The sequence below is a fragment of the Miniopterus natalensis genome, chromosome 10 (assembly GCF_054644295.1).
Source record: "Miniopterus natalensis isolate mMinNat1 chromosome 10, mMinNat1.hap1, whole genome shotgun sequence".
Classification (NCBI taxonomy): domain Eukaryota; kingdom Metazoa; phylum Chordata; class Mammalia; order Chiroptera; family Miniopteridae; genus Miniopterus; species Miniopterus natalensis.
Window position 1 is genome coordinate 21119862 of NC_142090.1, and position 26840 is coordinate 21146701.

Consider the following 26840-nt stretch of genomic DNA (forward strand, 5'->3'; position numbering starts at 1 on the left):
ATCTTACATGTCTCTTAATTATTGCATTTATCTTACATATCTCTTAATATTTCTGCATTCTTTCTAACTTTTATGACCATTTACACTGCATTCTAAAAGATTTTCTTGCTTAAGTTTCTTGCTTACTAATTCTCTTAGGTGCTCTGCAGATCAGCTTATAATAAACTACTGGTTCTCGGCCAATGTCCACTCTCCCACCATAGTAATGCTTTGCTGGCCTTGGGCTGCACACTGAAGACCGAGTTTCACACATTCCATCACCTCTCCTGTGTGTGGGTGAGCCCAGTAACTAAGGCCTGGAAAATGAGAGGTGAGGGGAAATGACACATGGCACTTCTGGATATTGCTCTTAAAGTGACTGGGTTGCAAGTCTTTTGTTCTCCCTCTTTCTACTCACTCAGAAGATGGTGAGCGTGCACCAGCCACCCAGGACACACCATGGGGAGCCATTTGTTGAATATGGCAGTTTCCTTCCAGCCCTAAACTGCGTGACAGTCTGGATTATGATGTGAGAAGGGAAAAATTCCATGTTGTTTAAACAACTGTGTTTTAGTGTCTTTAATTAAGATTTAACAAATTTAATAGCACTCAAGGTAAACATGTTCTACTGATTTTTTAAATTTCAAAAATAAAAATTTTGTCACAGTTTTTCTTGATTCTTTTATATATTGATTCAATAGCCTTTTCTTCCTCTCCAAAAATGTTTATCTAGTCTGGTCTTGTTTTTTGTTTTGTTGTGTTTGTTATACTCTAGCAGAATGGTTCTAAAACCATTCCTCAGAAGTACCTGGAGAACTTGTAAAGATATAGAATCCCTGCCCCACTCCAGAGTGTCTGATTCAGTGGGGGGTGGGGGTTGTGGGGAGGCTGAGAATTTGCATTTCTAACAATTTTCCAGATAATGCTGCTGCTGGTCTGGCCAACAGGCTCTGAGACCTACTGTTCTAGTAATTCTGTTTCATACAAATGTAAATTCTTCTTTGTTGAATGAGACACTTTTTAACTTGTTGGCTTTTCTCAAATGTTTGGCTTTTCTTGGGTGTGTCCTCAGAGTGCTTGAGATTCCTGATGTCCAATGTGTTATAACCTATTTGTTTACTACAGCCTTACACTGAGACTTTAGGGGATGGGCAGGGCTTGATTCTGGGAGAAAGCTAGTTTTCTGGAGAGGGTGCTTCTATTCATCCTGGGTGTCACTAGCCTTTCGGGACACTAACTCCTCTTGCCTAGAGGCAAATACCTCTGTTGCTCTTTAACTAATTGCTTTAGTTTAGAGGAGCCTGTCCCTTTTGCATTTTTCAAGCAGTCACCTTGTTAGTTATGCCTAAGGGCCCTTCTGCTCACTGATCCACCAGTTTGGGGCTTGAAGCAGCCTTAGAATCACTTCTGTTTCGTAGCTTGCTGTCCAGGATGTGATTAGACTCCTTCAACTTATTCCACATGTCTCCTTTCTTGAGGGGACTCTTCAAGCTTTCTCTTCCTTTGGAGGACTCCTTCAGTATGATCCAGTGTCTTTTCTTATTTCTGCTTATACGATTATCTTTAATTATCAGGGATTAGGATGAGGGAAGACATGTGTCAACATGTTTTCTGTCTTCAATCTTGATCCAGCCTCTCCACATTTTATTTTTATTTATGAGTTTAGTAAACAAAAATAGAGACTCAACTACATTGCAGGTGTTTTGAGGATCTAGTACTACAGTGGACCTTCAGGCATATTTATGTTTCTCACCATTTAATAAATACTTGTTCGCTTAAATCTCCCTTTTATCTAACCTGCCTGTGGTGATTTCCACCACAAAACCTACCTGCTGTATGTTTAGGAAGTACAATTTTGTTTTAAATATGAGCTTATGCTAATGACAAAAAGATAAACTAGAGATAATTACTATTCAATAATAGTAGAGACAATTAATGTAGCAATAATAGTATTTTTGGTGACTTGAGAAGTAGCAGGTTTAAGCTAACTAAGCACTTTGTCTGCATACTGTTATTATCACTGTTCTGCAGATGAGGGAACCAAAGCACAGAGATGGCAAGCAGCTTGCCCAAAACCAAACAGCTAGCGAGTTGCAGACGGAAGAGTTAAACTAAGTTTTACTCTAGAGCCTGTGCTCTTATGTATTGTACTGTCTGCCTCCTGTGAAGGTGTATCTGCTGGATTTCGAAGTCAGATGGCTGATGTGCCATCAGTGTTATAATGTATGTGATGATATCTGTCACAGAACTAACACTAGACTCGGAGTTTTTTAGTACTTACTGAATTGGAATAAAAACCATTGTTGCCTTTTGTTATTGACTGGTAAAGTTGATGGCAGATACTTTTCATTTCCCTTTAATTTAACTACAGGTAATAGTGTTACAGACTTACTATAGACGGTGGCATGCTAAGATGGTGGTAGAAGATTTAAGAAGACAAAAAATGTTGAGGTTGCAGTGGGAAGAACAGGAAGAACTAAGAAAGATGAGAGAGAAACAAGACCGCATGAAGCTGGACTATTACCGGAGGCATAACCCTAAAACGAAGGAAGATTTTGAGCTTCTCTATAATGCGCTAGAACGTAAGTTTGAAATAGGCTTTGCATAAAATGTGAATTTTAAAATTTTTCATTAGTAGGAAAAACAGGTCTACTAAAGACAAAAGGAAGACTTATTACCTTAGGAAAAATGTCTTGAGAATCTGGACCAGACAATTTAAAATGATGAATAGTGTTTTACATTTGGGACAGGAATTACGGGTGAAATGAAACTGGACATGCTTTTGCGTTAACAGTGGGTACATCATGCAGTTTTAGTACATTGACCCTCATCCCTGAGAGAGAAAGAAATTATTGCCCAATATGGTTCTTTAGTAGTCTTGGGAATTTTTGAACTCAGAGTTGAACTGTCTCCAGTCCTCAGGCCAGCATCCTGTCTCTGATCCTGCTCTTTAGATGAGGGGCTTGGCAATACCTTTTAATTCCCTCCCATTAATGATAATATATACGTATATATTTTCTACACATTTGACTTTTTTGCCTCATTTCCTTCATTCGATGTTTGCTAGTCTTAGAATTAGAAGCTTCAGGTACTTGAACAAGCAGTAGATACCCTGTTCTTCAAGCATGTCCCAGTGCCCCCCTTCCAGTCTCAGCTTAAATGTCATCTACTCCAAGCCTTTTGTGACTGATGATACAACTTGCATATCCCATTGTCATCCCACGTTCTCATTGTGCTCCAAACTTTTCACTCATATCACCATCATTTGTAGTACTACGTCTTTTGTGTAACATTTTCACTACTGAGTGTAAGCTTTGGGAGAGAACAACTGATTTGTGAAAAAAATGACCTCTGTTTTTCTGTGCTTAGCTCACATCCCAACAAATATTGGTTGAATGAATGAATAAATGAATGAAGGGGAGACATAGGAATGTAGTAAGGCAGCTATTTCTAGCTCCTGTTTTCCCAGGAATATCTGCTAATGTGGAAGTAATTGGAACGGGAAGGTCTTCCTATTACCTTAGATGCTGGAACGTGGAGAATTGGGCTCTGTGATCACAGAAAAATTTTAGAAATTAAAAATAGTGTCAGTTTTTGTTGTTATTGAGCAGGGTTTTTTTCGTCGTTGTTGTTTTAATTCCAAGAAATAACAGTCTTGGACTGCCATTATGATTTATAACATTACCTTTTAGTAAATGTTTTTTACTGTAATTTTATTTATATACTATTTGTGGATATTATGTGTTCTGTTACACAAGTCACTGTTTCTTCTCAATTGAATACAATTTTAGGTGTGGGATATTGGGTCTATTTAAATAGCTACATGATAATACGTTATTTACTGAATATGATACAGTTCAACACTAGGTCCAACCAGCAATGTTAAGAAATGTATCTCACATGCAAAACTGAGTGCTTTAGGAATGTAGCAGTGTGTAACAGTAAAGCTTGCTCCCTAGATTTGTACATCTGCTTCCTCTTTCTCCAAAATGTTGACCTGTGCAAATACTTTCTTTTTTACTTTAAATTTTACTTCTATTTCCATTTGCTCTGTTAGATAAAAACAAAGATTATTTCTAATTATTAGTAGTTAAACATAGAATACTGTTAACAAGGTGTCTGTGAAAGATCTTACTGATAATTATAAAACTAATATTCTGTTCTAGCAAAACTCTATTCAAATAATATTCCAAATTCATATGTGAATAGACCAAAGAATGCCATTATTATTTTGTTTGGTTAACGGAACTGTGCAAAATAATAGGAAATATGCTGAATGAGGGTTCTACCTTTTCTACTTACTAGTGGTATTAACTTATACAAGTTACTTACTTTTCCAAAGACTCAGTTTCTTCATCCATAAAAGAGCTTAATAATTTTTGACACATCTACTTCACTTTATAAAGTAAAAAATATGAAATATCACATTTATGAAAATACTTTAAAAAATACAAAGACCTATGCATGTCTAAGTTACTGTTATGTGGTAAATAATTTTATATGGATTTTCCATATTAAAGTAGAACAAATATATTTTATGTCTACACATGATATATATGGAAGAAAATGAAATTTCTTATATAAAAGAGACATCTCTCCATTTTTTTCTAGTCTTAAAATTCTAAATTTAAGCTCTAAGAATAATAATTTTTAAGTCTGTTTTGTTGTAGTTAAAATTTCTGGTTCACAAGCTCAATCATTTATACTGCTTTTCTCTTTAATAATACAGTTTTCAGTCCATATTCTTAACTCCTGTATTTTAAACTGCTGCCCTCTTGTGGCTCATAGTGGCAATTGCATAGTTTGAATTAGAATACCTAAGAGAAAGTTTACCTTTTCCTCCAGATACCTCTCCCTTAGTAATAGAATCAACTTAAGAAAATGAATTTAACTATATAAGATAATATAATAAATCAAAGAAAAGACTATATTCATGCAACAATGTTTGATTTTTATGTCTTTTTAAAATATTTATTTATTTTTCCATTGATCTGAATTGTCACTCTTCTCTCAGACTCAGCACAGGCGTCAACATCTTTAGGAAACCTCTCCCAACAGCATGAATAGAGCTCAGAGCCTCTTTTTCTTACCACGTTATTATCTGTACACACCACTCTCTTAATCGTTCACCTTTGTACCTATGGCATCTGATAGGACTTTGCTCAGTATGTCTAGTAAATATGTGTTGAACTGAATCTTCTAATCCTTTGCTTCATTTTGACTTGTGTTAATTGTGTTTTTTGAGTCTACTGTAATTTTACCTCTTGATCTCAAGGTACCTAGAACTTCTGGAGACTCCCTGGATCAGTCCATTTACATAGCTGGCCCTGGGCTTTCAATCTTTCTTGGTTCTCACCATTCAGTCTTCCAGTCTGTGATGAGAATTTTATTATTATTTGTTTATTATTTATTTTGTGATGAAAATTTTAAAAAGAAGATGCATATCAACTGCCAGTGGTGGAAAAAATTGTATGTTCTATTATTTTGTTATTTAGAAATTGCAATTTAGATCTCAGAAATCTTAGAATGTGTATGGACTTTAGATGCTAGTCTTATACTTTCATTTTATGGTTGAACTGCGGACACTGGAAATTAGGCCATTTGTCAGAGGATAGGAGATAATGTATTCTTACAAATGAACCAACTTCTGTAATATCATTTTCTTTTTTCTTTTTAAATATGTCTTTATTGATTTTAGAGAGAGGAAGGGAGAGGGAGAGAGAGAGAAACATCAATGATCAGAGTCGTTGATCAGCTGCCTCCTGCACGCCCCCTACTGGGGATCGAGTCCGCAACCCAGGCATGTGCCCTGACTGGGAATTGAACCCCGATCGCCTGGATCACAGGTTGATACTCAACTGCTGAGCCACACTAGCCAAGCAACATAATTTTCTTTAAAAATATTGAGGGTTATTGATATTTGTTATGGGCTGACTTGTGTTCCCCTAAAATTCATATGGTGAAGTTCTGATCCTCAGTATCTCAGAATGTGACTGTATATGGAGATTGGGACTTTAAAGAAGTAATTAGGAAGGAGTGAGGTCCTATGAATGGGATGTAAGGCAATATGGCTGGTGCTCTTATAAGAAGAAGAGATTAGGAAACAGATATGGAGAGAGACGATCATATAAAGACACCAGAGGAAGACAGCCATCGACAGGCCTAGGAGAGGGTCCTCAGAAGAAACTAACCCTGCCATCACCTTGACCTTGAACTTCTATCCTCCAGCACTGTGAGGAAATACATTTCTGTGGTACTTTGATATGGCCGCCCTTGCAAACTAATATATCATTCCTTTTTTAAAATCATCCCCAGGGAACATATATATGTTATGAAAGGGGGAAGAATCTCTTGTTTTCCTCAGTATCTTCTATGTATAGTTCTGGAAACAGTCAAATGAGATATAAAATTAGTTTCGTACAGCTGCTCCTAGTTTTTAAAAATATGTTTTTGTTGATTTCAGAGAGAGGAAGAAAGAGGGAGAAAGAGAAACATCCATGATGAGAGAGTCATTGATCGGCTGCCTCCTGCGCGCCCCTCACTGGAGATCTAGCCTGCAACCTGGGCATGTGCCCTGACCAGGAATCGAATCCTGAGCTCCTGGTTCACAGGTTGATGCTCAACTGCTGAGCCATGCTGGCTGGGCTCTATTTCTTATTAGTCGCTAGGACATGGTATATTTCTGATGCTATATTCTATCCTTTACTATAGATTTACAGGGAAGTTGCTCATCTTTTGGAAAATTTTATTGGAATTAAGGCCTATAATTTTAATTTCTAATTAGCTTTATTGGGTGGTTTTCTTTTTAAAAGTCATACTAATAATTTAAGCAAAATATGAAACCTGAATACATATGAGTGTATGTATTCAAAAGCACATATGTATATATCCAGATTTACCTAGGATTTAAGTACTAATCTAGGGAACAATATCTTGCTCCTTGAGGTTGGCCCACTAACTTAAATAATCCTAGTCGCCTAAGTCTATTACTGGTCTGAAAGGTTTCTAATGTAAAACTAGCAAGTAAAATAGGCTTACTAATATAATTCAGTTTTTATTTGCTTTCTGGGAACATCCAGGTAATACCATTAGATAAATATTCTCAGTTATTATTTCCACAAGCAAACAATTATTCAATTTTTCTCTTCATTCATATACTACCTTTTGGCATATGGAGTTTGTTCAATTTTTAAAAGTTCTTTTTGGTTGCTGCTCTTAAGTGATAAAGTCATCAGTCATGGATTTCCTAGACTTGTATAATATAATTTAGCTCTTAAATTTACAAATCCTCTTCTTGGACAAACCAAGCCATATAGTGGCTACAGGGACAGAATAGATTCTTTCTTTCTTTTTTAAGATTTTAAAAATAAATTTTTAGAGAGAGGAAGGGGTAGAGAGAGAGAGAAACATCGATGCGAGAGTGAACACCGATTGGTTGCCTCCTGCATGCCCCCAACGGGCATCAAGCCCGCAATCCAGGCATGTGCCCTGACTGGGAGTCAAATCAGCAACCTTTCGGTGCACGGGGCGACGCCCAACCAACGGAGCCCCACTGGCCAAGGGCCAGAGTAGATTCTTATTAAGAACATAACTGGCAAGTCCTTGACCTGATCAGGATAATTTCAGATTGAAATTTAAGAGGAGGAAGAAATGATCTGATAAAACTGTAAAACTAGGTGTCATGAAAGGCAGTGGTTATAACAGCAGAGGGCCGGAAACAGCACTATGGCTTCAGGTATTTACCTTTCAGTGCAGACTGGCGTTAAAGTAACCCGGCATTTTATAGAAGGAAAATATAATTTCTAATTATATATAAATGTAATATATTCTGTAATATCCCTGTAACATGATGAGAAAATAATCATGTCTAGAATATAACAAAGGAAGAGTATATTTTACTTGGTTGAGTCATATCTCTGGGAGATAAGGGGAAGTAATCTCTACGTCAAGAAGAGATGTGCCCCTCTGGTGTGGGAGGTGGGAGGGGGTGTTGAGGGATTTAGAGAAAAAGAAGAAAAAGAGATAACTCATGGACATGGACAACAGTGCAGGGATTGCAAAGAGGGACGGGGTGGGTGGGAGTGGAAGAGAGAATAAAGGGCATAAGTGGTGATAGAAAAAATTAAATTTAAAATAAAAAGAGATGTACCAAGGAAGTGTTTAAGCCTAATGTTATAAAATAGTAGGCTTTTGGGTAAAGACAAATGGAAAGAGAGGCAGAAATTTGGTCCCCGTGGAAGGGTTTACAGGCTGTCCAACTGGGGAAAGCGAGGACACTTGCTGGCCCCTTCAGGGAGGCCCACATATGCCTGCCTCCCTTTTGTGGGCACCGTCAGGCCTTATAGAGCTCTTTTCACATAGCAACTGCTCCACAGCGGTGGTTGAGTATTTTGAACTGGCAAAGGAGTGATAGAGTTTTGGCAGGTATAATAACCAGGTAAGTGAACCAGGTTTTTTAAAGTTTGGAAGAAAATTAAGTTTGATTGGCCAGAATACAGTTCATGAGAGTCTGAAACTTCACTCTGACAATGTAATAATAAACTTTCTTTATATAAGAGGAAAAAATTAGATGGCTAATTAAGTAGAGGTGGCTCTCCAGAGTAAACCAACTAATAAGTTCACACTGAAAAGAACTGTACAATTTTGAACGGATGACATGCTTTTGAGGGGCAGAGACAGCCGAGGCCATGGACCACGGAGCCAGCCTGCCAGAGTTTGGGTCCACAGTCTCTTTTCCTGTTTCCTTTTCTATAAAATAGGGGATAATAGTAGCACCTAATCCCTGGTTTGTCAGGAGAGTAAACGAATTCATATATGCAAGAAGCATTTGGGACAGAGCCTGGCACGTAGTAAGCAGCTGTCATTTTTTATGGTCAATTAGAAAGAGGGGACTAGGAATTGGGAAGAGAACAGGAGATGAAGTAAATAGTACAGTTAAAAAAAAAAGATTTATTTTCAGTGCAGCCACAAGAATAGAAAGGAAGTTACGGCAAGGTCTAGGTATACCTTGAAACCTGCCTACAGGGAGGACCCCACAAGCACCCTTACCTAGAGGCATGTTGACATTACCTGTATCGATTTCCTTCAGCTTCCATCTGTTTGGCTGCTTTTTTTGCTTTAAGTAGCTCAGCTTCTATTTCATCCTGTTTTTAAAATGTATCAGATGTACATTATGAGTGATTCTGTTCATGTATAACTTTATTTAAGTTGACATGAAAATAAAATGCTGCTTGTTGGGATGTGATGGTAAAAAAAATGCTCTGTAAAGATGTGGGATTTAAAAAACTTGCATCTTTCATGTCATTCCTCTAGTCTGGCGACAAGAGGAACTGGCACGCATTAACCAGACTTTCACCGGAGCCGAAAGGAAAGCTGCTTTGTGTGAACTTCTGGAAAAAGAGACCCAAATAATTGCTTCCATCGAGAGACATAGGTATATCGCTCATATGGCAAACCAAGAAGCAATAATAGAAACCTTTATGAATAAGGTCAGTGAAGTAACACTTATTTAAATATCAAGGTATCCTTCGTTTAAAACTGTAAAAAGAAATTTACATTTTAAGAATTTGTGTGAATTTTGTTTAGCATTTTGGTGATGTATTTCTTTAAATTCTCTCTCTATATTTTTACTTCTGATACATCTTTACATTTTAATTGTAACCTAGAATAATGATTGACAAGTAACATGAAATTAACGTGTTCTCAATAAAAGGGATTCGGCCATGAAAGAAACAAAAATGGACACACTTTCCTTGTAACTCTGTTCATTTAGATTTAGGCTGGCTATAGAAATTAGAGGAATTGCACACCTGATAAAATGGAGTATTAAATTCACAAAATCTCCTGTCTGGTGTGCCCCTATAGTAAGCAACCTGGGGAAAGAGCTATAGACTAGTGTTTTTCCTCTTGCTCACCAGGTCATTAACTGATTGAAAATTTCTGACCAAAGGATGCGTGATTATTGAAAACCATGAAAACATACAAGTAAAGGAAAAACTAAAGTAATTACCTTTTCCTGGTGAAATTGCCTGTTTGATATTGAACAGCCTGTTTCCATAGTGACCAATTTTCTTTTATAAACCTGATCTTTGCAAACAATTAAAGGCCAACCAGCTACAAGAAGAAAATGAATGAAGTTCTTCAAGACATTCACCTATAGTGATTCTAGTTGTAAATTCTTGTTTGAGAGCATTTGTTCTCAAAAACCATATTTTTTTGCCACTGTAAATGCCCTCCTCTTATCTTACCAGTACACGCTCCTGTTTGATCTCAGCTTTTCTTGTGGCTCTAACTACTACTGGGATCCTGGAATCCCGTGGTTCCAGGCCAGACCTCGGATAGGCGCTTCCAGAACCACATGCCCAGTTGCCTGCTGTCCTTGCTGCTTGGATGTCCCCCGAGTCCGCCTCCCGTGAACCCTTACACCACATCGCCTCGCCTCCCCCCGCCTCGGACTCACCCTGCCGTAGCGCTCCCCCAGTTCACGGGGCTCTTCCGTCGGCTGCTCAGCTGCTTCCGCAGGAGCCCGGGCGCCGCCCCTGACGCCCGCTCAGCCGCCTGTCTGTCTGTCTGCGCCCCAGCCGCCGCCCGCCCGGCTCTGTGTGCTTCGCTCCCAAGCCCTCCCGCTGCGGGAGGAAAGGCTCTGCCGCGGTGCCGCGATGACCGCACCCGTGTGCGAGGCGGCCGCGCAGGCCGAGGCTGGGACCGCAGCGCCCCGCGCGCTGGCGCAAAGCCTGGGCCCCCGAACCCCGGCGGTGGCAGGCTGCCGAGCACGGGCCACGGGCAGCTGCCCCCTCGCGCTGCCCTTTGCCCCGGGGGGTCGTCCCGAGATGCCTGTGTTGTGTGTGAGCCCGCCGCCAATTCCGACCCTTCCGGTGTCCTCCGCGCCTGGATCGCTTTGTCTCCAAGTTAGGCTCTTGCCCGCCAGCCTCACTGCAGTTCCCCCTGCGTCGTCCATAACGCTGCCCCGGCCGTGGCGCCCGCACGAGATCCCCCCCCCCCCCGTGCCCCCGCTCGCTGGGGACAGGCCCTGCATCCCGGGCCCAGCCCCCCGCACCCCACTGCGGCCTCCCCGCCCTCTCCCCGCTCCCTGGGGACAGGCCCTGCATCCCGGGCCCCAGCCCCCCGCCCTCCCCCCGCTCCCTGGGGACAGGCCCTGCATCCCGGGCCCCAGCCCCCCGCCCTCTCCCCGCTCCCTGGGGACAGGCCCTGCATCCCGGGCCCAGCCCCCCGCCCTCCCCCTCCCCCCCCCCCCCGCTCCCTGGGGACAGGCCCTGCATCCCGGGCCCAGCCCCCCGCCCTCCCCCCCGCTCCCTGGGGACAGGCCCTGCATCCCGGGCCCCAGCCCCCCGCCCTCCCCCCGCTCCCTGGGGACAGGCCCTGCATCCCGGGCCCAGCCCCCCGCACCCCACTGAGGTCTCCCCGCCCTCTCCCCGCTCCCTGGGGACAGGCCCTGCATCCCGGGCCCCAGCCCCCCGCCCTTCCCCCCGCTCCCTGGGGACAGGCCCTGCATCCCGGCCCCAGCCCCCCGCCCTCCCCCCGCTCCCTGGGGACAGGCCCTGCATCCCGGGCCCAGCCCCCCGCCCTCCCCCCTGCTCCCTGGGGACAGGCCCTGCATCCCGGGCCCCAGCCCCCCGCCCTTCCCCCCGCTCCCTGGGGACAGGCCCTGCATCCCGGGCCCCAGCCCCCCGCCCTTCCCCCCGCTCCCTGGGGACAGGCCCTGCATCCCGGCCCCAGCCCCCCGCCCTCCCCCCGCTCCCTGGGGACAGGCCCTGCATCCCGGCCCCAGCCCCCCGCCCTCCCCCCGCTCCCTGGGGACAGGCCCTGCATCCCGGGCCCAGCCCCCCGCCCTCCCCCCTGCTCCCTGGGGACAGGCCCTGCATCCCGGCCCCAGCCCCCCGCCCTCCCCCCTGCTCCCTGGGGACAGGCCCTGCATCCCGGGCCCCAGCCCCCCGCCCTCCCCCCGCTCCCTGGGGACAGGCCCTGCATCCCGGGCCCAGCCCCCCGCGCCCGCCGCGGCCTCCCCGCCCTCTCCCCCCGCGCCTCCCGCACGCGGCTCCAGCCGCGCTCAGCTACTTGTACGTCCTCGGGAAAAGCGTGTGCTCTTGACGCTTTTGCATCTGGTGGTGTCTCTACTTGGAATACCCTTTCCTTCCTGCGCCAGTGGCCCTCTGCCCCCTTCCAAACAAGATCAGAAAGCATCCGCTGGCCCTCCTACTTGAGCCTGCGGGCTGTGTTTTCCTGAGACTCTCTAACTTCTCTCGGTACCTTGTGGTCAGTTTTATTGTCTCTGTTCACATGTCTGACTCCTTGGATCCTGAGCTTCTGGAGGCAAGAGCCATCCTTCTCTCTGTGCCCTCGCATCTTAGCACAGACCATCTCCACGTGCTGTGGAGGAAGGCGGGCGGAAAAGAGGGGCAGGAATAACTTGTGTAATTTTATATTCCAGATATTATCAAGGAATTACACAGTGCAGATACTGTCATTTCACATTTTTAAATATCTTCATTTTAGAAAAGATGAGTCTACTGTATGGGAGCTATAATATACTTCTCCAGATTCATATTTTAAGCAAACCTATTCCTTTAGCAAGTGGCTGTATGTTCAGTAGAACTTCGTGGCTGGGAACGGTGTTCCTTCAGTGCCTGGTTGTTGACCTTACCAGGGAGCACAGCATGGACCCGGGCACGGTTTCTGAGGGTGCCCGAGGCCTCCGAGGTACCCCGGACAGGGAAGATGAGCCGCGCCTTCTGCAGGATTCCCACTTGGGCTTTCTCTGCTGCTTTGCTTCCTGCTTTGCTTTGCTTTACAAGACCATTTTAAATTCTTCTTGTAAATGCTTTTGCAGTGTCTGTTCTTCTTTATGCCTTTTTATCTTTCCCCCCACCCCTACCCCAGGCCTAATGTCTCGCATCGTCTCAACACTTTTTTGAATTAAAAAAGAGTCCAAAAGTAGATCAAGTCTCAACATAAAATAGTAACTCTGGAGCCAACTGAAGACCAAAACTCTTTCTCATGAAGTGAATCACTCTAAGATAAGGCCTTTAAATCTCACCAAAAATAAAAATAAAAATAAGATGGGGAAATTTCATTCACAGAAATTCCCATTAGGAAGAGATTTTTTTGATCCTTTTTAAAAATGTGTTTTTATTGATTTTAGAGGGAGAGGGAGAGAGACATGGACGTGAGACAGAAACACCAGTTGGCTGCCTCCTGCATGACTGAGGCCCCCCTGGGTGCACCCTGACTGGGCACCGAACCAGCGACCTTGTGGTGCATGGAGGGTGCTCAGCCAACTGAGCCACACCAGCCAGGGATGTTTTTTGTTTCTTATAAATACTTTGATGAGTTGTTGGGTTTGAATCTGAGACCCTGAAGGATCCTCAGTGTAGGAGGTATTGTTTTGTGCGAGTAAAATGGAGATTTTTGAGTACCGACGGGTGAAAAAGAGAGTGAGGAGGCAGTTGGAAGGCAATGGGGTACAGTGTGGCTTCTTGTGACTTCTTTAGTTGTATTACTAAACAAAAGAAATATTAAGTGCAAGATGGTGTTTTTTGGCAGGTGGACAGGGAATGAGAGAAATAACTGGGCCTTAATGTCCAGACTGATGATTCAGGGCAACACACAAAGATGCAAGACCAGAAGGTTGAAGGAAAGGTAGAAAAGTTAGCCACAAGAACTTGTAGATATCAAGGGAATGCCTTTTTGTGGGTCATAGATTTTAGAATCAGAGTTCTAAATCTGCAGCCACCCCAGCTGATACACCAGTTAATCTCACCAACCCCCAGGCTAAGATTTTGAGGAAATGGACATTTTGTCCCATAGAAGGGAATTTTACCTCCATTTTGACTAAAGTGTTGTATAGGGCAAAAAAACAACCACCACAGAATGGAGCCTCTGCATTCAGGGTCAATCCTCAGTCCATTACACACCTAATTAGTCCAGTCTGCAAAAATGTTGAGTGCCCAGCCGGGCGTGGCTCAGTGGTTGAGCATCGACCTAGGATCCAGGAGATCGTGGTCCGATTCCTGGTCAGGGCACACGCCCGGGTTGTGGGCTCGATCCCCAGTCGGGGGCGTGCAGGAGGCAGCCGATCAATGACTCTCTCTCATCATTGATGTTTCTGTCTCTCTGTCCCTCTCCCTTCCTTTTTGAAATCAATAAAGATATGTTTAAAAAATATATATTGACTAATAGTGACTTTGGATCTGCTTTTAACCTGTTATAGTAAATTATAAAATATTTGTTATTTGAATACAAAATAATTTTAATCACCTTTTTGTGCATGATGCCATACTAAACATCATAGGAGACAAGGTAGATTTTATAGTAAGTCTTTTGTTGCAAATACTCATATGTCTACTCCTCTTTATGCCTGTCCACCTTCCCACCTCAACCCCCATGTCTAACATTGTCTCTAATATTCAGGAAGATTCAGTGTTCAGTTTATAAAACTTGAAGTAACTTATTAATCTACAGGTTTTTTTATTGCTAAGAAAAAATAGCTTATAATTAATCCCTGAAGCTAGACAAGGTGAGAGTTTTTCAAATGTCAAAACTATCAACCAGAGCCATAATGCAGGTTTTAAGATCCACATTTAGCACCATAATATATAGATATGTAATGAGAACATTTACTTTTCTGCAGTTTGGAAATAACATTGGAGAATAAAATTATAATTTTGGTGTTAGTTTAACTTCATTGAATCTAAGTGTTATGTGGATTATTAAACTAACATTTTATTTTTATCTTTTTATCCTGAACATAGAATTTCTCTGAGTAATGAATGATATGATTTTAAATTAGTACAATCAAGGCATTGAGTCAGACAGTTATTATGAATTCTATACTAAGTCTTCATTCTCCTTAAAAGGCTTAATCGAAAGGTTTTGAGAAGCATTAAATAATTTGTACTTTTAACACATCAAACATTGACCTCCACAGGTTATCAAGTGTTAAAATCTCACAAGTTAACAAAGGTGAAGAAATTCAGGTCAAGAAATCCGAACAAAAACATCATCAGCCAGTTTCTAATGTATCTTGGGCGCTTTTTCTCCAAACTGTGTAGAGAGACCATTTGCATTTTTGTAAGAGGCTTTCTCTAGCGCCAAGGCCATTTATTTCTTTGATTATCTTTGATTTGTACACAGCTTCTCATAATTACAAGCTAAAAAACTGCAACCTGTGTTAGCATTTAAGTGTTTTTTCTCATTACTCACGTGGCCAACAGCTAATGGGACAGAAAAATGCAACCGGTTATTGCCTGTCTCTGAGCACCACAGCCCAAGGGGTGTCCTCCGTGGATGAACACAGCCCCTTAGCTGTGTAAAAGAAAAGCTGATCACTACCCAGTGGCTTTTGAAGGGTTAGGGTTATTCTTAATTTGTGCCCTTAGGGACCTGAGTATTAATCTAGGAGGAAAAAAGACCTCGTCTCCCAGTGCAGCCATTCCTTGTGTTCTGTGGACGCCTCGGCTCTCAGGTCCTTGTTGTCTCTCTCCACCTTCCCTTCCCTGAAATGCGTCTTCCTGCTGTTCTTCTGTTTCTGTGCTGTCTCATTTTTTGGCAGCTAAGTGGAATTTATTACACTCGAATCAATTTAAGAACATGATTGTTGTACATCTCTTAGTGCAGCCAAAGCTTTCAAAGAAAAAAAGAAACAGGAAAGAAATCAGCAAAGTTGACATTTTCCTGCATCAGAGTAAAAAACATCTTAAGGCCCGAAATTAAAGAAGCCTGGATTTGAAGACCAAATTGTCAGCGTTGGCAGAAATAAATCACAGTGTAAAAAAGATTTGCCAAACAGATTTTTAATATCTTTGCAGTGCCAACACTAGGGAACTTGAACTTCAAATCTAGGATTCTTTGTATCTATCACTCAGTTCCTGTTACTCTGGCTAACTCCTAGTTTTTCTTCAGGTTTCGTCTTAGATACTGTTTTTTCCTCCAGTTAGTTTCCTATTTACCTGCAATCAAGCATAATCACCCTTCTTTTAGTTACTTATTTTCTTATCTTTACATCCCATTAGATTTGAGAGTTCTTGAAATCAGGATAGTGTTTTGTTTACTAAGTACCTAGTGTACTGACTGATGTAAACACAAGAAATATTAGCTGGCTAAATGAATGAATGCTGTTAGCCCTGTGAATTATATAGAACTGGAATATTTACTCTTATAATCTTTTGGGAAATATAGAATTAACGAACATAAAATAATTATAGAAAAATTTGGACCCATATTTTATCGTTTTGAGAGATTGAAATAGAAACACTGCATACATGTGCGTGTGTGTCTCTGTGTGTGTATTTATAAGTACAATAGGATTTCAGGTACTAGTGATTTTATTGGTTCAGACCATAGTAGCTAGGAATCTTTATGGAAAAGGTAGAGTTTGAGTTAAAAATTAAAGGGTGGGAAGGTTCAGAATGTTGAATATATTTGGAAAAACCCAAGATACTATCATATCATACTAGATTAGATGAGGCTAAGAACTTGGAGAGAACATAGAGTTAAATCAGTTCACCACCTGAAAAAAATACAATGCAGTAGATAACTAGGTATTCCATTAAAAGGTTAATATACTTGGATTATTACAAATGAAATAAGTTACCAGCCTGTAGAGCAAAAGGTATTGTCCACATTACTTGAAGACTATATTTAACAGCCACCCTGATGTAAACTGCATGTTATATCAGTTAGACTTTAGAATATTGCAATATAAGCCCTCGCCAGTGGTTAGAGTGTCAGCCTTGCACTGAAGGGTTGAAGGTTTGATTCCTGGTCAGGGCATGCACCTGGGTTGCAGGCTCGATTCCCAGTAGGGGGTGTGTAGGAGGTAGCAGATAGATGTTTTGCTCTCGTCATTGATGTTTCTCTCTCTCTCTCTCCCTCTCCCTTCCTTTCTCTGAAATCAATAAAAACATATTTAAAAAAACCCACAACTTTAAAAGAGCTTTAAAACAAGCATTAAACTTCAATAATGCTCTTACGCCTACCCTAAACAAGGCTGTATTCAATTTAAAACAAGTTTTAAAAATTTCTCAGTGATAATAATTAAATGATAAAACACTTTATTTTTGAGGTATTTCCCTTTTATAATTCTTACTAAATTTTACTTAATTCTATCAGCCCACTAATTAACTACATTATTTAATATTAGATTTATGCTCTAAAATATAAATTAATTATAAGACTGAAGCTTCACACTTGCTGAATTAAAACTTGAACTGAAATGTCTGATTCATTTTGGCTTTGATCAGACAATGATGCCATTGCTTTGAAAGTATATTAAATACACTTGTTTTTATTTTATTTTTTGATTTTTTTAAGTATGTTTTTATTGATCTTAGAGAGCAAGGATGAGAGAGGGAGAGAGAAACATCGATCAGCTGCTTCCTGAGCCACACCCGCCAGGGCTTAAATATAGTTGTTGTTTTTTTAACTTATCTTTATTGTTGAAAGTATTACAGATGTTTCCCCCTCCGTCCCCCTCCCATGCCCTCCCCAGGACCTCACTGCACTACTGTGTGTCCATGGTTATGCAAAAATGCATATAAGTTCTTTGGTTAATCTCTTCCTAGCCCCGCCCTTCCCACTGAAATACATCGGTCTGTTGCATGCTTCCATGTCTCTGGATCTATTTTGTTTGTCAGTTTATTTTGTTCCTTAGAGTCCACATATGAGTTAGATGAAACAGCATGGAGGGACCTGAACAGTATTATGCTAAGTGAAATAAGCCAGAGAAACACAGTATCACATAATCTCACTTATATGTGGAATCTAATGAACAAAATAAACTGACAAATATAATTGTTTTTAAAGGTTACTTTGTAGTTCTCAATGTAATTTAGTTAATATGAAATATAAAATAATTAAAGGTAAATTGATGCTATAACTATAAATGCCTCATAATACTGTCATACCAGATACATCTTTATATTATTTCTTTATTTGGCTAGTCTACATTTCTGATGATTTGTCCCAACACATGGGTTTCTACTTAAACTTTAAATTATATCAAATCTAAGATTTAAATTGTTGCAAGTATGGCAGTTGGACTGCAGCTCTCCAAAGCAATTCAGTCAGCCTCCAGCATCTGAACAGTTAACAGTCATGATAACACAGCCTTGTTTCTGATAGATTATAATCAGGAAAAGAAACTGAGCAACTTTATACTGTAAAGTGGAAGAGCAAATAGACAGAGTTTTCAGGGGGAAATTTCTAGGTGAATGCATCTTAAAGGAGGGAACAGAAGCATTGGCAAACACAAACTTAATGCTCATCATTAAAGCTTGTGCCGGTGCCCCGAGTCTGCAGAGGGCTTTCTCCACCTCCTGTCTCTGGTCTCTGAATTCTTAGCCTGGAAGTATTCAGAGGAGCTTCAGGGAAAGCGAACTCTATTTTTAGTCCTCAGTTCAGGAGGTGGGCCATGAACCACCTTGGGAAGTACCACGCAAGATTTGGAAGTAGAAAGTGAGAATCTTAGGCATCACTACGGAGGCAGGAACCACAGCACTGCTAAGATAGCTAAATAAAGCTGTTTCACTATGGACATCTGCTTTGTGAAGGACTGTGAACTTGCTATAGATTTATTTATCTAGGAAACAAAACTATAACTCACAGAATTCTTTTGTGCTATGTCTTTAGGTGTAACACATTGAGGATTGTAACAATTGCTCCACAGAGGTTGTCTTCAGTTGGCAAGGCACGATCAAGACACATTTATACAACTCAATATAATTGAACCAAGCAGATAATTGTTTCAAATATCCTAAATGGGGGTAATGAGTTATTTCATGTGCCCTTCAAACCATTCAGTGTACTAGCTAGTACAAATTAGTAGCAAATTGTGAATCCTATAGAAGTGTTCATACTTTATACACTTCATATTTTTTTCCTAAAGTGTCTTACTGTCCCATGGGCTACAAATTCTTCAATTAATTTTCTTATGTTTTAGGGATACTTTTATTAATAAAGTACACAATATTAAGGTAAACTTTTAGTATAAAGAACAAAATTATTTTTTAGCCTTTAACTAACTGATAATTATAATATTTTTTAAGTGTTCAGCTCCAAAGACCTGGAGAAGATTTGATGGCAAAATAATTGAGATGGATACACAGTTCACTATCAGAGCCAGAGAGCTGCAGAACATCTATAAATGCATTATGCTGAGAAATCTCTCTCAAGATGAGAGACTGGATGTACTCTTAACACTTAAACATACTGTGAAGGTATGTTAACTTTCTCTTAGTTTTGGGGTATCCCTATCACTATGAATAAAAAACTGAATACTCAAATAAGATGTTTATATTAAGTAATTATAAAGATGATCAATAAATGTTTTTATAAATTTTATTTTGTCAACAACTATATTGTTTTGGTATAACTTGGGGAAGATATGGTCTTTGCGTTAATATTTATTTAAAAGTTTTCAAACTATATATTATGATACATAATAAATATAAATATAGCACAATGAACATTCTGAATGTAAATATTTTTATATATGCAATGAAACAAATAAATGCAAATATACTCCATGGGATTAATACTCAGTTCAATAAAACAGCAACTGTTGTCTCTGTATTTTGACCATCGCCAATGAAAATTTTATTTTTAGCAGTTTTAAAGCAGCGTCAGTGTAAGTATTTTTGTCTTCTTCCCTTATCATTTAGTGATTTTGTGTGTTTTTGTCCTGCTTTTAATGAAAAGAAAAGTTCCCAAGAAATACGGGGACTTGTGTGCAGGAAGTTTATTGGCGAGCACTCAGGAGTAACTCCCGTGAGGACCTGAGAAGGCAGGACTGGCCAGGTGGGGAAATGACACGCTGGTCAGGTTTCCGCAGTGACTTTAGCCAGCCTCTCAGGGAGCTCGGGAGCTGTGAAGGCTCTGAGTTGTCCTGAATTGAGACAGGGGCTGGGAGATTTTGCTCCCACATTGACCATTTAGTAGATGTGGGTTGCCCCCAGGAAGGAGGTGTGACTTTGTTTTTGTTTTATTTTCACTTTAATCATTTTTAAAAATTGACTTTTTTTAGAGACGGGGGAAGGGAGATAGAGAGAAACATTGATGTGGGAGAGAAACATCGATTGGTTGCCTTTTGAACGCACAACCTGGGTATGTACCTTGACTGGAACCGAGCCTGCGACCTTCTGGTGCACAGGACGACCCTCCAACCAACTGAGCCACAAGGGCCAGGGTTTCACTTCAATCTTTTATTTGTAATTTAAGTTACTTTTTTTCTGAACAGTTAAAAACAAAACAAAACATACTATATTACCGTGATTCTAGGTTGTGAACATACTGGTACCTTGACTACACGCCACCAAACTGTAATCACAAGTCAAAACAGTCACTATTTAAGAGTCTAGAGAACAAAGGGCTGAACCAACCAAAAGCTCTCAGGGAGACTCACGTTTGCAGCCAGGCCTGCTCCATGGTCTGAGTCCGGTGGACACTCCTCAGAAGAGTCTGGGTTGGGCTTGAGTGATCGCTGATTTGGGAAGGTGTTGGTTTCCTTGGTACCGAAAGTTCTAACCTTCCTCGCGAGTCTTTTCCGTCAGTGTCCAAGAAGGGAAAGGGGTCGAAAGAAGTGAGCCTTTGTGATGCTGCTTTTGTGCTCACCCTGAAATGTGACTGATGAGGCATCTCTTCTTACCAGAAAGCAGTTCTCAGAAAGGGACTCACTGAGAATATTGGCCAGCACTGTACCAGGAGTGAGGGAATGATTACTTCAGGTCTGAACACAGCATATACTACACAACGGATTCATGTTATAAGTTTTGGGGACAGCTCCTCTGGATTTAGACAGGCCCCTTTTGCCTTGGGAAAATTATAAGAGCAAGGTTAATGAGATAACTAGGCTCCTATTGTTATTGTCTTTAAGGCCACAACAGATACTCTTGGCCCTTTCTTCTACTACCCATTTTAGATTTTCTCACCCTCAAGTAGCAACTTTACTGATCTATGTGGCCCACCTGTTGGGGTGACCCATACCTTGAGAGGCCTAGACCACAGGGCACCATGCTCTTCTCAGGCTGAGGCTACTAGACTTCCATTTACTGTCAAAATTAGGCAAGGGTATATCAAGAAATGCCCATTACCTGAGTGCCAAAAGAATCCTTCCTTGTCCCCATTGGGTAATAACAGCCATAGTGCCTTTGAAAGATCAAGGTCTGTTACCTTTACAGGCATGTGACACTTCTTGTTCCAGGTCATTTGGTCTAAGGACCCCAGGCATTAATTGTAGTTTCAAGTTTAATAGGGCTCTTGCTGTGTCCACTGCTAAGAGCATCTTCCCCCTAGGAATCAGGGCTTCTAAACTTGAAGAGCACACAGTTGCAGGGACAGGAAGCAAAAATTCCCCAAGTAGTAAGTGGTGCTGTTTCTACTTCTACCCCCTGGGTTTCCAGGGTAGAGCAGTTTCAGGGGCTTCTACTTAGTCTTCCCCATCACATTAGCTCAAGAAATCAAGGGGGGGAGGGGCTGTGCCAGCTACTAAATATTCCATTCCAGGGATATAGTTAAGGGTCAGGAAAGTGAACACTGGGTGGGTCTCTGAGACCAGTGGACCTGTTGTGAGCTGGACCCTGGTCAGGATTCCACTTATTTTTTTGTTCCCATATTCCTTTACTCTGGGTCCTGGGCCCTTACACCCCCATGTTGATTAGTCATTTGGTTTCAGGTTGTTCCAGGGAAAAAAGCATGACCTTTAATGAGGAAATTCTTTTAAATTGATGGCAGCTATTTTCAGCCAATATGGCTTTCTTCAGCTGAGGGCAATCTAGAGAGAGGCTCAGCTGAGATTTGCCAGCTGCCAATCCTGTCCACAGCTGGGGAGACCCAGTGCTTTGGTTCTGAAGTGGGGGTAACCTGGGCAGCACATGACAGCATTCACTATAATGAATATGTTTTCTATATTTCTAATTAAAGGGGGAAAACCCAAGTACCATCAGGACCACTGGTATAGCTCTTATGTTTTATAGCTCAAATTGAAGGCAATATTGGTTATATGTTTTTGTCAATATAGGTAAATTAAATGGGCAATTCAGCTAAAATATTTGGCTTCTTAAAAATGATTTTGAGTTCACTAAATTTACAAGACACTTGCCAGAGATGCCCTCTTCAGTTATGGCATAAAGATATAAATTGTTTCTGAATTACCATCTATGTTAACTATTATAAAGTGTTTAGATAGGCAATGGATTGGTAACTCTGCATGGTGTGTCTATTTTGGTCATCAGTATGAGCCAAATTGCCAGAGCATGTAGATATAGATATCCAAATTATAATCAGTGGTTCACTATGACAACTGAAAAAATGTCAGCTGTATTTTAATCTATCTAGGTGAATCATGTGATTACAATCTAAGAATTTCACTAGTAAAACTCTTAGATACCTCATGTAGGTTTTTTGCTTCCTAACTAAGAAGAACTCTTATTCTGTTGAGAAGAAATAAGACCAAGACACAACACATAAAGTTCTTAGGACACATTAACTAGTTGAGTAAATGGTTCTTGTTGGGAGATAAGCCGCCATAGGTCTGCCACATTTCTGCTCATCTTGAGAGCAGTGGCATTGACTGCCTTTGTTCTGGACTACCCTTTCAAAGATGTTTGTGTAGTGACTATCCTTGGAATACAGAGACAGTTAGGAAGAGAGGGAGAAGCAATAGATCCAGAGGTAGGAAATAAGCATAATATCCAGAGAAAGCAGTAAAAAGGTCAAATTGTTAAAAAGGGAGTACAGGTGGGGAATATAGCAGAAATTCTGTCTGACATGATTAGGAACATCATCTGGTTAATTAAAAATGCCAAAGGGTGGCTCATAAAAAATAAATTGTGCATCTCTTAAACAATATGTTTAAGCTGTTATATCCACATGTACCTTTATTGAACAATATTATGATTGAGGATTGAAGCCTTTAAGCATGACTCTAATTCTAGCTCTATTCATTTTTGCTGTGCAACCTTAGATAAGTTATTTAATATTTCTGAAAATCAGTTTCAATTAATTTGTAAAATTAGTTGCTTTGAGGATATAAATATATATATGTGCGTGTGTGTGCACATATACATGTATGTATAAAATATAAAATATAACTTGTATGTCTCAGTGCTTACAGATAGGGAACCTTAATAAATAATAGGTATTATTTTGATGATGATTACTAATATATACCAGTGAATCTTATACTTGACTACATATTAGAATCATCTGGAAAGCTTGAAAAAGAGAGAGAAAGAGAGTGACAGACACACACTCACACACACAGAGGATGTAAGAATAAACAATTAGGAATCATATCTAGGCTCCACTTCAGAGCAGTTAAATTAGACCCTCGTGTGAGAGCAGTGTTAAAAACCTTTCAAGCTCTCCTCCAGGTCCTTCTAATGTGCCTTCAGGGTCAAGCAAGGCCCACTGATGCAGACTCTTGTATTAGCTATGCCAAGCATATATCTAAAAGTACAGAAGAGTGTTACTTTACTGACTTTACCTTCTGACTCATTCATTCAAAATGTTTCTCATGGTCCTCTGTGGGCAGGTGGAGCACCTTACTTCTATTTGACTGCTTATACGTCCTTCTACTCGAATCAGTTAACTCATACCTAGGACTTTCTTATTCAGCCATTTCTATTACTTTATTAAGAATTATTCTGAATTATATATATGTGCAGTTTAGCAAATATAAAGCCATCAATCATGTAACCACCCTCTGAATCCAAAACAGGACAGTACCAACACTGCCAGTGTCCCACTTTCTCTTCATGATGGCAGTTCACCCTAGCAACCCTTAGAAGTACCTACTACACTGACTTTCATGGTAGTCACTTCTTTGATTTTTTCTTTAGTGTTACCACTTCTGTGTACGTTTCTAAAAAATATGGTCAGTGTTGCTTATTTTTGGATTTTACTTAAGTGGAATGATAAAAAATATGTATTATTTTGTGCTTTGATTCTTTTGCTCAACATTTGTAAGACTAAAAGTTGTTATTATATATAGCTGTACTGAATTTATTTCCTTACATTAAATAATATCCTGGTATATGAATAAGCCATCATTTATTTATGTAATCAATTTATTTATGGCTTTTTGGTTGTTTCTAATTTGAGGCCACTGTGAACAATGATTCCACGTGCACATTTCTCTAAAGCACTTAACAGTAGAATTGCTGGGTTGTAGATTATGCATGTCTTAAACTCTACTAGATAATTTCAATTTTTTTTCCAAATTAATCATGACAATTTATGTTTCTATCAGTGATGTTTCATTTCTTCTGGAGTCTAGTTTCAGTTTCTTTGTGTGGTAATTTCAAAAACTAACAGTGATTTTAAAAATTCTATACTGAATATTTTTGTATCTTCTATAGGAACACGAGTGTAAGTTGACTCAGGAAATTCTAGAATTGATTGACAGAGAAGTTGACCTTATGATGAGAGGAGTCAAAGATGATAACCTTGAAGGGCTCAGAAAAAGAATCACAACACTGTTTTTCCATTACATCAAAACACCTCTGTTTAATCCAGAAGTTGCAAGACACCTTAAGGTACTCAATTTTTTTCTGTATTCCTTTCTCAAAATTGTAAGATGTGCTGCAGTAAATGGAAGAATATTCAAAGTTTGCTTTAACACTTTACTTGGGATCCATGTGGAAGACTATCTTATTGTGAAATCTCTTTTGAATGATTATTTTTTGTATTGATGAATTAAACTTACTCATTTAACTTCTTGTATGTCCGTATTTCCAACCTTGAGTTCTTTCCTAATCTCTGAACCAAATTTCCAATTAAATATTGCACTGTGTTGCATGTATCATGATCTCTCACACCTTCATGCTTTTGCATGCACTGCTGCTTCCACCTGGAATGCTGTGCCCCTCCTTCACCCAGCCAGCTCCAATTCATTTTCTAAGACTCCATTTACATGTCCCGTATCTCTGAGATTCTACATGTACCTGGTTTGTGTTCCCTTAGAATACTTATCACAGTTATAATAATTACTGGACACATCCATGTAACTATCCTGAGAGAACTTCAAATATAACACATATTTGAATTAAACTGCCTTCTCGAACTCCAGCATGTTTAGGCTTCAGTAGGGCTCTGGCTCTCTGAAGCTAAGATAGTGCCTTATTGCCTTCTTACTGTACAAAACTGTTTAAAATACTTTTAATAAAGTCCAGAGGGGTAGTTTACTAAAGAATTCTAAGTAGCGTTTTATTTCAATGATTATTTTTAGAGTTATAATTTACATAAGAACATGTTTTGCTTTTTTGACAAAAATCTTAATATTTAGTCAAAACTTTTATAAAAATAAAAATATTTTAATTTTTTGATTTTTAATGAATTTTTAAAATTTAATTGTATTGAAAGAGAATATTAAAATATAACAAAAGTCCAAGAGAAAAGTTTCCCATTTTATTATTTTTATTTATTTATTTATTTATTTATTTACTTAGTGTCTATTATCAAAGATTTATTTCAATATGTTCCAGATAGTTAATGCATGAATTAGTTTATGACATAACATGAATTCAATACATTTGTACATGCTAATAGTAAAGGTTGTGTAGGAGAGTTTAGTTTTAGTGTTTCAGTTGCCTTGAATTGTGTAAAACTGGAGTAAAGTCTCTGAACTCTCACAGAAAAGTGTACACAATACAAATATGAAACACTGTTTTTAGCACAATCATGATTAATAAATGAAACACCGACTAACTATATAAAAAATGCAGTAACATGCACCTTCTGTAAATATCATTACATTATAATACTTCACAGAAGATAAGAGCACTCTACACAGGACTTCTCTTGTGTATTTCTTCAAAGATTGAAACATATTCCAAATAATGCATGTACTTTTTCAAGACATAACATCAAATCAATACATTTGTAAATGGTAATAGCAAACCAATATTGGAACACTGTAGTTTTAAGGTTTCAATTAGCAGTTCAGTGTACAAAAGTTGACTGACCATTTTTAAAAAATTTATCTTTATTGTTGAAAGTATTACAGATGTCCCCTTTTTTCCCCATTGACCCCTTCCACCCCGCACCCACTCCCCACCCCAGGCCTTCACCACACAGTTGTCTGTGTCCATGAGTTATGCATATATTCACATAAATTCTTTGGTTAATCTCTCCCCACCCAACCCCACACCCCCACCTTCCCTCCAAGATTCGTTAGTCTGTTCCATGCTTTTATATCGGGGCCATTTTATTATTTTTTATTAAAGTCAGTGTTTCATTTGTTCAGGCTAACCTCTAACTTTTTCTATAGGCTTATTCAGTTTTTATGTATTTGTAGTAATATAATAGAATTTTATATTCTACACATTCATATAATATGATACCTTTTTATTTACTTTGTAAGTTACCTTTGGTAAAATTTACTCTTTTTGGTGAGGTTTGACAGACTCAGAGAGTCATGTAACCAATAGCGCAATCAAGATTTAAAAAGTCTTATTCTCTTCCCAAATTCCCTTATGCTGCTACCTTGTAGTCAACCCTTTCCTTGGACCCTAATCTTTGGTAAACACTGATCTGCATTTTATTTTTATAGTTTTATCTAACCCAGAATGTCACATAAGTAGAATCATACTATATGTAGTCTTTTGAGACTGGCTTCCTTTATTTAGCGTATTGCATTTGAGGTTCACCCATATTTCTGAGTATATCAGTAGTTTATATTTTTATTGTCTGGATGTACAAGAGCTTATCCATTCATAGTTGTAGAACATTGAGTTGTTTGGAGTTGTGTGGTTTTGTGAATAAAGTCACTACAAAAACTTGACTATAGTTTTTATGTAAATTGATTGTTTTGGGTTAAATACCTAGGAAGTGGGGTTTTCGAATCATAT

The 26840-nt window shown here is 39.8% G+C and overlaps 1 protein-coding gene across 2 annotated transcripts in view; it reads left to right on the plus strand.

The window, feature by feature from the left end:
* The window catches only part of IQUB (IQ motif and ubiquitin domain containing), a 59051-nt gene that overhangs the window by 18972 nt on the left and 13239 nt on the right, over nt 1-26840 (plus strand). For both annotated transcript variants that reach the window (XM_016213356.2, XM_016213357.2), the window contains exons 7-10: nt 2351-2561; nt 9292-9467; nt 19041-19211; nt 24351-24527. In XM_016213356.2, coding sequence (XP_016068842.2) covers nt 2351-2561; nt 9292-9467; nt 19041-19211; nt 24351-24527 — 735 coding nt within the window. The remainder of the gene's footprint in view (nt 1-2350; nt 2562-9291; nt 9468-19040; nt 19212-24350; nt 24528-26840) is intronic.